Below are 11,276 nucleotides of genomic sequence, written 5' to 3' on the forward strand. Positions count from 1 at the left end.
AATATCAAACTTTAAATTTAATTTTTATTTGGAACCTAAAATATTTTAAAACTCAATATTTTGGAAATTTAAATTTGTTTTTTAATTGATAAAAAAAATTTGAAATTAATTTCCCGCTCTTTTTAAAAACGGCATACCGATAAAAAATTAATTTGAAATGATTAGTTTTGGATTTAAATGGTAAAAAAAACTGCACAAAAAAAAAAAAAAAAAAAGCATTGTTGATTAGATCGGATATTATTCTCTCCTCACAAATGCTGTAATTCTTTTACGTAGTGCTCTTTCTTTAAAATTAGATGTTTTGGAAAATTATAATATAAGGTTTTTTTTAATTACGAATCTAACCTTTCACGTTCTTTATTTATATTTCTATCAAATGATTCCTCATATTCTTCGTCATTTCTGATATTTCTTCTGATAGTGAGAGCTAAGAAGTATATAGATGAACTGTCTTTTACTATGATTAATATTGATTGTTAGTATAATTAAGCACGTGTTTGCACTAAATTAAAAGTTTTCCAAAAGATCATGATTAATATTGATTGTTAGTATAATTAAGCACGTGTTTGCACTAAATTAAAAGCTTTTCAAAAGATCCGATACAACAAAATTTCAAATATTATGCGCAAATTTAGAACTACACTGTAATTATATACTCATTATCGTTAAGCTAAAAATTGCATAAAAATATTTTTCAATTAGAGATGATAGAATGACGTGGCATGCTATGGTTATGGCACTTCTTCACTTGAGCTGGAACATTTGTTTATAAGTTTTTGTGAGACTGTATATCGGTTGAAGAGCGTGTAAAAATTTCTCCCTAATAGATACGTTTTAAAATGGTGAGACTGACAGCAATATGTAATTAGCATAAACAGACAAGAATTTAGGTCGTACAAAAATGGTATGAACACTACTCCCTAATATACGCGTTTTAAAATGGTGAGATTGACAGCAATATGTAATTAGCACAAACAGACAAGAATTTAGATCGTACAAAAATGGTATGAACACTACTCCCTAGTAGATGCGTTTTAAAATTGTGAGACTGACAACAATATGTAATTAGCCAAAACAGACAAGAATTTAGGTTGTACAAAAATGGTATGAACATTAGCAAGCTCTGATAAATAAGAAAGAGACATTGGAGCGTTTGTACCACGCCTATGTGACTAATGCTCATTGGAGATTCATTATAATCGAGGCTCGCAAGTCTTTGCTTGATATTTGAAGATTCTATTGACATGGCTAAGTTTAGGGCATGATTAGAAATCACGATTCTGTAGGATGGTATGATATTATCCACTTTAAACATAAGCTAAAAAAGCCTCATACCAATCGAGATAGTATTCCTCGCTTATAAATCCATGATCTTCAAACCAATATGGACTCACTCTCAATAATCCTCGACACTCCCTAATTATGAAAGTATAATATACGGTTTTTTTCAACATTATATCAACCGGAAGGAAATTATGAAAACGATTTAATTGAATTTGAACCATTTTATTAAATATATGATTTTTTTAACATAGATAAAATATTTTCTATTGTTGAGGTAAATTATTGATCAAAGAAATTACAAAATATAAAATTAGCGCTCCAAAATATTTTATTTACAAAAAGGTCCAAAAATGGATTTTGATTTGGGGCCCACGAGGGGTGTGTAGGCCTCTTCAGAGTGGAGGTAGGGAACCAAAGCATAAACGGATATATTTCTTATAATATCCCAATAAAATAAAATTTATTATCCCATTTATAAAATTAGGTGTCCGAAAATGCACCACGATTATAGATCTCGCTTTTTTGTCCAATTAGATTTGGTTCTATTTTAATTAAAAATAAAATTGGCGCTTATGCCCTACTATAATAACCCTAAAACTACAACCCATAACTATATTTAATTTTTTATATTAAAAAAAACCTTTTAAAAAGTATTATAAAATTTGTTGTGGGTATGTATTGACTTCTTTTAAAAATTTAAATTAAAAAAAAAAAGAATATAAAAAAGTCAAAAATAAATATTAAAAGTTTTGAATTACAAAAATCAATTTAAATTTTTATTCATAAACTTGTCCATAGCAATTTAATTTAAATAAAATTGACCAATTTTTATCCTCCATTATTTTATAAATTTACTAATTTCAATAATATCAAATTTTGTACAAATTAGCCACTAAATAAATTTATTAACTCACAATTTTAAAATTAAAATATTCAAAATTTACTGTGATTTGATTGTTTTTTTTATTATTTACTGTGCAAATATGAAGTTATAAAAATAACAGCTTTATTAATGCTTTGTAGAATTAGAATCAGAAAATAATAAACTAAAAAAAAAAAAAACTTTTAGGAATACCTCTAAACAACTAGGCCATTTCATGTATGTTTTTAAAATACATTATATTCTCATATTAAAAAATTAATAATAATTATTTTATTATAATAATAATAAAACAAAGATCACCGTCTAAACTCGATGAATACAGGAAGGTCAAATATAATAGCGGGAAACAGGCGTAAATCGCGGGTCTTCAGTAGGTCCACAAAATGGGCCCACTATGAATTCTCGTGGGCCCATATAGGGCCCACCAACCAGCGTCAGGACAGTGGGCCTACTAAAACCAAGATGCTTGTAGTGTATTTTAGTATGAGGGGCCACCACCTGCTTTGTTGACTGCTGCGGCAGGTTTTTCATTTCACGTATGGTGATTAAAAATAATAAAGTTAAATTATAAAATTTGCAACTCACGATCTCAATTCATTCATATATCTCCATCATTTACTCGGGCTCACATGCTCACCAAATTTCATGTTGATTCATTCCCGAACTACATCATATTGGGAGAGGTACCGCTTTGATACCATTTATAATGATAGTATAGCCAGGATTTTAATTATATACAGCTTTGATACCTAATGGCTTCGACATTTCCCTGTATCTCTTGCAACATATGGTCAAGTTACCTACTTTTCGCTTCTAAGAGCGAAGACTATCACCACAAACTAACATAAGTTCTTTCAGCATGTTTTATGAAGTCACTCAACATAAAATTGCTTAAAACAAAACATGTTTAACTATAGAGTTCCTACGATTGAGCCACTGGAAAAAAAAATTATACCTTATTGGTATAGGTAGTTACTTTTAATTCTTTTAAACCTTTCACAGTCATCCTATCCTCAGTATTAGTTCATTCATATACCTTCCTTTACCCGAATGTCATCGAGTTGGTCTCTAAATTTGTAGGGTTTGTTTCTTTGGTCAGTAAATATTATAAAAAAAAAATCACTTTTATAAAAAAGTTCATAGATCCCGTTCACGCAAAATTGAAAGTTTAAGGTTTATTAGACATTAAATTTAATTTTGTATTTAATAGATACTTTTTTTTTAATTATGAATACAATAATTTATTAATTTAATTATTTTTAATTCGTTAGTTGCAATAATTGCAATAATTAGAAAGTCAGTGTAAAAGATGATATTGAGTAACTTGTATGCTAAGTTGAAATTGGGAAGATAACCATAACCTTTCCTTTTTCTTTAACCGTTTTTATTTCTCACTTCTCAAACAAATCGACATTTTAGAAATTTTAAAATCATAGCTAAAATTCAAAAGAACAAATATAGTTTTCAAAGGTCAATTCCATGTCCTTTTTAACTAAAATTTCAGTGTTGATTCAAAAAGGTAAAGAGGCACAACAACGAAATAGACAAAATAGGTTGTTTGTACAAGCTTTGAATTTCCAAAATAAAAAAAAATAATAATAATAAATTTTATATTCCGCTCTTATCTAAATTGACATTTAGCGTAAATTAAAGTATATTTCAAAAGTTAATTTTTTTAAACCATGACCTAGATCTCCTAAAACATTAAATGAAAAATATACACACTAGACGACCCGTTGAATGAGTCTTCTTGAAACGGGTCGATTAACTCTAGAGGACTGGTTTAAAATCCAGTGAATTGGGTAATTCAAAAAGATAACACAAGCTTTAGATACACGACCAAATTTTAAATCTAGTTGAAAAAAGGTTGAGGAATGTCAGACACGAAAGTAGTTATAGTCCCAACCAGAGTGTGGAGTAAGACAGGTAAGAACAATAATATTAATACTACATTTAGTTATTGGCAGTGGAATAAATTCAAACATCTAGGCTAGGCCAACAGATTCAGAGCAAATAGGTTTGACTTAATTGTTTCTGACGGTAAATTCTAATCATGATATTGATCCATCACAACTTTAATAACTGCAGTATTAAAAGCTTTCAAGCAAGGCAAACATGTATATCTCGAGATATATATATATATATATTTTGTAGTGTATTTAATAATTTAATTTTGATAGTGAAAAAATATGGTTTAAATTTAATTTGACATTATTACCCTTTAGGAGCGATAAATTATTTAGCATGAGTGCATATAAACTATAAAGTGGACAAATTCGTGATCTAATAAAAGTGTTGAGACTCGGGCGAGTAAAAGAGAATATTCCCTTCTTAAACAAACCGACAAACGTGACCCATCAGGAAAAGCTAACGCAGGAAAAGAGAAAGAAATGAGGCGAAAAAAAACGCTCCGTTCCTTCGTCCCTATCCACCTTGCTGTCTTCCTCCTATAAATACTTCATTCTTCACGCTCTTTCATCTCACAGACCTAATAATTTCCTTTTCCATTTCAATTTCCGTTTCCATTGTTTCTTCCGATCAAATCAGAGAAGAGATTAAACGAATTCAGTAACAGAGCAGAAAGAAGCTTAAATCAATGGAGAGAATCTCGCCGTCGGCACAATACTCTTCGCCGTCGACCAGTCCGAACATTGCAGAGCGATCGCTGTGGCACTCTCCGTTGCCGTATCTCTTCGGCGGCCTTGCGTCGATGATGATCCTGATTACCTTTTCGCTCGTCCTTTTGGTCTGTTCTCACTGGAACCTCTGCCGACGGAACAGAGGCAGCGACGATTTGGAGAACGGCGGCAGTAACGAAGCTAAAATCGACTCGGAGATGCAGTCTGAGAAGGCTAACTACGACGAGAACGTTCTGGTCATAATGGCCGGAAACCAGAAACCGACGTTCTTAGCCAGGCCTGTGTGCGTACGAATTTCCTCCGCCGTGAAAACCGCCGTTGAGGAGAAAAAGATAGCGGAGAATTCGGAGAAATCGACCAAAGTGTATGATCGAGAAGTTTCTTCTGAAGCGAACACAGTCATTCAGGAATCCGGCGAGGAAGAACACGAGTGAGTTTTTCAAATAAATTGTTTTCCGATCGAGAAATTTTGCCGCCAATTTTGTAGAGTTCTAATCGAGCTCTGTTTTTTTTTTTTTTTTTTTTCTCAAGAAAAATTTGTAAATTACGATGGAAATTATTATCCGATATTCTTCCCAGTTTGATTGAGATTGAAATCACATTTCCACTTTACCAATTTCGGTAAGAACCGAACGTTTATTAAAGAAAAATATCATCAATCTGATCAATATAAATAAAATCAATTCTAGAAAAATGCTTTTTGAAATTTGATTAAACAAAACATAAACAGATGGACAATAATGAGAATAATCGTATTTCTTTTTCATTAATTGTAAGTTAATCAAGGTCACTTCGAATAGTGATTTATTTATTTATTATTATTATTATTATTATTTTAATTGCTGGATGTCGTCCGAGGGAAAACTAGAGAGAGGAGAATAAAGCGTTAAGAAATGAAATGACGCAGACGAGAGAGAAGAGATATATTCTGAACGAACCGTGTCCATTTTCCCACCTCCAGTTGCTGGGAACAAAAAGAAAATAGTTTTTTTTTTTAATAAATATTTTCTTATTGGATTTTCATTTTTTATAATATTATATTTAATAAATAAATAGATACCCCTAAAAATTTAATAAAAGTTTTGAGATAATTGACATTCAGTAGGCCAAATCAAATGGTAAAAAATGTTCGAAATTTTTCTGCCAACATAATTGTGATGTCCTACATTGGTTGGGAAGCCTGAGAGGGAAAGCCCAAACAAACCACAATTTTATAGTGGTGTGGAAATTTTCCCCTAGAGACGCGTTTTAAAGCTTGAGGGACAGCCCGAAAAGGAAAACCCAAAGAGGATAATATTTGCTAGCGGTGGATCTGGGCCGTCACAAATGGTATCAGAGTCAGACACCAAACGATGTGCCAGCCTTCTTGTTGTTCCCCGAAGGGAGTAGACACGAGACGGTGTGCCAGTAAGGACGCTGGCCCCAAAGGGGGTGGATTTGAGGGCGGTCCCACATCGATTGGAAGAAGGAAAGAATGTCAGCCGATGGGCCTGGGAGGGGGTGGATTGTTTGGTTGGGGAGGAGAACAAACTACCATTTATAATGGTGTGGAAACCATCCCCTAGAAGACGCGTTTTGCTCGAAAGCCCAAAGAGAACAATATCGGCTAGAGGTGGATCTAAACAATTACAATCATTTAACAAACAGGGTCATAGAATGGGAATTCCTTCTTCTTTTTTTTTTTCTTTTTTTTTTTTAAATATTGTGAGAGTAAAGTTTTTGGTAATCTAAATGAGAGAATCAAGATTGGCACGAAGTGGAACGAGGTGGAGGTGGGGCCCATGAAGGAGGGGGGCATTGACAAATGGAAAATTGAGCGAGGGCATGACAGCAAATGTCGACATTCTTGGAAGGCAAGAAAAGCTAAAACAGGTAAGTTAGACTTGGGAATTTCATTTGGCGTTGGAAAACGAGCTGTAGTGCACCGAACCATCGGTAAAAACTGCGTGCGGCGACGTGAAGCCGCGTTTGCTTTTCAAGGAAACGGCATTTATTAGTGTGGAGAGACAGGAATAATACTCTAAACAAACAGATTGGAATATTTGGAATATTCGGAAATTGCCAAATACAGAAAAAAAAAAAGTGAGTTATAGACATTTATACTAATTTGGTAATTATATAAATGATTTTAACACTTTCCAAATTAACATTTTATGAAATAACTAATAAATAAAAATTAATACTAAGTGGATCAAATTCCGTTGACCAGAAGAAAAAAGATGATACTACAAGGACGGGATGAAGACAACACAAACAATTACACTTCCATTAAGACTCTTTACAAATTAAGAAATGCAAATTTCTACAACCACCAGTCTCGAAGCTAAAGAACAAACCGGACAACTTCTCGTTATGTCTATATCCTTTTTTATGGTACAATCGACAATGTTACAGGAATTTCCTATAAGCCACCGAACATTGCGATTCAGAATCGGAGAGCGAAAAAGCTAGGAAAATCAGTCTTACCCTGAGGAACTTCCTTGATTCGCCAAGAAACGGACGACGACGCAAGTAATGTTATCGGCACTGCCTCTCTGATATGCTTCTTGTAACAACCTCTTTGCTGCCTCTTCTGGGTCCTGAATTGGTTTAGTCATAGCAACAGCTTCCTGAAGAAGGTATTGAACGTTTGGTAAACTTTATAGTTCTAAGATGGGGCTCTGGCCTTCCAGATCATGAGTTATGGATGTTTATAGAACTTGCAATTTGACATCGAAATTGAGAGTTGTAAACCGATGGTAAATGAAATGAAAGGACTTTGCAAACCTCGTTAGAGACGACATCCCACAGTCCATCGCTTGCAAGTATAAGAATCTCGAGTGAGCTATCAATCTTTTCCTCCTGTAAGTTAATGGTTTAGACACATGGTTTCTAATAGCGTATTCGTTTTTCGGTTGCCAACAACGTAAAATGCACCTGAATTTCGGGGTCAGCAACAACATATTGCTTTAACAACCTATCCCCAAATGCACGTGAGACAGCAAGAACACCTCCAACTCTCCAAGTTCCTGTTCATGTAACATCCAGTCAGTAAAATGTGAAGTCCATCGTTCTTTAAATGTTATGATAGAGGGTATGATAACCTCACCAGCCCACATCACAAATCCTCCTGCATCCTCGATTCGTCGTCGCTCATCAGTTTGGTCAGGCTTATGATCTCGAGAGACAGCAATGGCTATATGAAATAAAAGATATACGGTAAAATAATCGAAAATGAGGGAAAAGAGTCGTGAGCATTTAATCATTCAAGTTCAACAAGTCCTCAACTCGCATGGAGATAATAACTGTCATATAGTTCTATATCAGAAATGGCAGAAACTATAAATATATGATATATTATAAGCAAGAAGAATTCTTTTAGAAACACTCCCACCGAGAGAGAAGACCGTGCTTTCCTCCATCAAAATTTAAAAACGCGTTCATGTTCCGTTCCCCGTATTACTCAGAAAGAACAAGGATAGCCTCTAATTCGCAAGTAAAAGTATTATTGAAGCAATCAGATCTGGTTTTGCATCTATACTAAAACTGCAATGCAAGAATTCTTTTCTATAGCTAATTATCACCAACGCCAAATTCGTTCCAACGTTCCATAGAATAAAAAAATCGACCACGTTACTTAAAGAGGAAGTTCCATGAACCGAACGGGACTACCAAAATATGAATTATAAGAAACATCGAGTCACAAAACTTAATGGCATAACTTTACAAACTACGATCAACCAAACTTTAAAAAGAGGAGCGGGTCGGGAAACCCTCCGCCAAACAACACAGAAATGAATGAACGTTCTTACCAGTGCCACCCCGGGAAATAACAGCTCTAGAGTCACCAACATTTGCAACAAGTAAACGGTCACCAACTAGGATGGCAGTGGAAGCAGTTGATCCAGCATCTTTGTTTTGATTATTTTCCAACTTCAGAAATTCCGTGTCTGTGTGGTTGTATGCATCGGCTGCACAAAAACAGTCATTTGATTAGAGATAGCAGAAAAATTTAGTTAGGCGAGCAAATCAAAGAAGATTGTACCTATAGCAGATTTGGTATCTGAAATGAACTTTGGATGCCTGATCAAATTACTAAAAAGATTGTGCTTAACATACTCTGCCGCTCGTGCTCCGCCATGACCTAAACAACAAAAAGGAGATATTTAGAGTTCCTCCTTGAAATTACCAGGTACATGAGCAGCCACAATAGGGAGCAGGAAAAACTGTAACGGCCCAGGCTCACCGCTAGCAAATATTCTCCTCTTTGGACTTTCCCTCAAGGTTTTTAAAACGCGTATGCTAGGGAGAGGTTTCCACACCCTTATAAAGGATGTTTCGTTCTCCTCCCCAACCAATGTGGGATCTCACAAAAACCCTTGTGCATAGTTCTTGAGCCATCTTTAATACCAATGAATAACACTTGTGGACCAGAAACACAAGTCAAAAGAATTTACAGAACCCGGAATGCGTTGAAAAAGTCATGTGAATCCAAAATACAATGAAAAATCTAATGAATAAAATCCTAAAACTCAGGATCACCTTGTTGTAAGATGAGGAAGAATCAAACGCAAAATTTATAAATATTCTCGTCCATATATCGGTCCACCGAATACTGTACTACCAAAACTTATCAAAATATAGCTGCATATCACCAGAAATCACAATTTTTTGGCAGTAACCATTGTAGCTGCAATGCAAATTAGATATAAACATTGATGTCGAAGAGGAAACTCCACATACCGTCGAAAACACCAAATAGACCAACTATTTCTCCTTCCACACCATCGATTCGTGTCTCGTAAAAATCTTCCATCGAAGATCTCTTTCCTGGAGAGCTAGCATATCCATAGCTGAACTTTCCATTCTGACTGACATTGAGTAAAAATATATTTTCAGTATTGAGTATCTTCAGTCACAAATGAAAATTAATCAGAAAGAGGAAACGATAAAACTCTTCAATAAGTAGAGAAGCTAAAGCACGATCCAATAACGTCGACAATCAAAATCGAACATCAGCACAATCAACTTCCCTACTAACAATAAAACCATAAGAAAAACTTCAACCTCCACAGCCCTGAAATTGAGATTTAATCCTTCAAATGGAGCCAGAGGTACTGCAAGTCAACGTCATCATTGCCAGTCAATCGCAAAATTGAATTGATGAACGGACTATGCATGAATTTCAGAGAAGGCGATCGTCAAGGAATCTAAAATTAAAGGCAATTTACAAGGATAAACAACGAAATATTACAAAAACAATCGATTGAGGATACCTCTAACAATCGCTTACACAATTAAGGAATAATATTACTCAGAAATCACGACCAAACTTTAATATGATTCTGTTCTTTTGACATCAAAATTAAAACGAAACCACAAATTCACAGAAGAATTTATTAATCAATCGAAACGCCTTTGGAACCACCAGATAGATTTACGAACAAAAAACTACGAATACCTAAGTCCCCCGCCGCTAACAGCTGCCTCCTCAGCAGCATGAATCTGGCTCGAGCAAGACAAGACTGAATCCAGATAGCCCATGTTGTCTAGGCTCTGAATATAGCCAGCTCCAATCCCTTCGATCAAAATGGAACAAAGAAAAAATAAAACTAACAAACAAGTTCTCGTAGCTATGGTTACAGAAGTGGAAGGAACAAGGCGTTCCTCGAATGCCCGCGGAACCGCCGAAATCAAACCGGAACCTGAAATTATATCCACAACCACAACCACAACCCTCCGGTTTCAGATTTCACAATAAACAGAAATAATCCTGAAAAATTATGCAATAACACGGATCTTATATCTTTCGAGAACACGGACGCCATGTGAAACCCAAAAGTTTCGGCGAAAACATCAGACAGCGATGATGATAATTGGACCAATAATTACAACCATATAGCAAATGATTCAACAACATAAACCAACAAACACGAAGACTAAGTTAGAAAGTCTTAGAGAGAGAAGTTTCTAGAGAAAGAATACCTGGTGGAAGAAGAAGAAGAAGAAGCGTTTAAGGGAGAAAACGAAACAGGGGAGGATTTTGTTGCACTTTTTGGGATGCTGGTTTGTTGGGGCAGCTAAGAGGAAAATCTAAATTTAAAAAAAATTATTATATAGTTTTTTCGGAAAAGAAATTTGAAGATTGGGGATAAATAAGAGCAGATATTTTAAAATTTGGTATTATTTTACTAAAACGAGAGAAAAAATAGTAATAATGAAATAAAATAAAGACTGTTTTCTTTTATAAAAAATATCCATAAACTTTTAAATTTTTAATAAAATTTAAAAAATGTTGGTTATAAAATACTTTAAAATTACATCATAGTTTTTAAAAGTTTTATTAACTTTCTCATAAACTTTTTTAATAACTTCAAAATACTTTTAAATTTTTTTAAAACGGTAGAAATATCCTTACTATTAATAATATCGTATTTAAAAAATACTAATAAAATCTTAAAATAATATCAGAAAGGGAGGTAATCTACAAT

The 11,276-nt window shown here is 34.0% G+C and overlaps 2 protein-coding genes across 4 annotated transcripts; one reads left to right on the top strand and one right to left on the bottom strand.

The window, feature by feature from the left end:
- Positions 1–4,643: 4,643 nt before the first annotated feature.
- GDU4 (glutamine dumper 4) lies at positions 4,644–5,422 on the top strand. The gene has a single exon (XM_023680554.2). It carries the CDS (start codon positions 4,764–4,766, stop codon positions 5,238–5,240), a length of 477 nt encoding a protein of 158 aa, XP_023536322.2. The 5' UTR covers positions 4,644–4,763; the 3' UTR covers positions 5,241–5,422.
- Positions 5,423–7,045: 1,623 nt separating this feature from the next.
- Positions 7,046–10,915, bottom strand: LOC111797692 (putative protein phosphatase 2C 59). Of its 3 annotated transcripts, XM_087125042.1 has the most exons (10): positions 10,771–10,915; positions 10,247–10,490; positions 9,853–9,995; positions 9,529–9,656; positions 8,831–8,929; positions 8,598–8,756; positions 7,895–7,981; positions 7,723–7,814; positions 7,573–7,647; positions 7,046–7,415 (listed from the first exon to the last, which is right to left on the bottom strand). In XM_087125042.1, exons 4-10 carry the CDS (start codon positions 9,599–9,601, stop codon positions 7,269–7,271), a joined length of 732 nt encoding a protein of 243 aa, XP_086981168.1. In that variant the 5' UTR covers positions 9,602–9,656; positions 9,853–9,995; positions 10,247–10,490; positions 10,771–10,915; the 3' UTR covers positions 7,046–7,268. The 3 variants fall into 3 exon arrangements, with proteins under 3 accessions (XP_086981168.1, XP_023536554.2, XP_023536555.2); XM_023680786.2 differs by lacking the exon at positions 9,853–9,995; XM_023680787.2 differs by lacking the exon at positions 9,853–9,995 and having other exon boundaries at positions 10,247–10,364; positions 10,771–10,912.
- Between the last annotated feature and the right edge of the window lie 361 nt (positions 10,916–11,276).

Source organism: Cucurbita pepo, chromosome 6, assembly GCF_057944985.1.
Source record: "Cucurbita pepo subsp. pepo isolate OVF chromosome 6, ASM5794498v1, whole genome shotgun sequence".
Classification (NCBI taxonomy): Eukaryota; Viridiplantae; Streptophyta; class Magnoliopsida; order Cucurbitales; family Cucurbitaceae; genus Cucurbita; species Cucurbita pepo.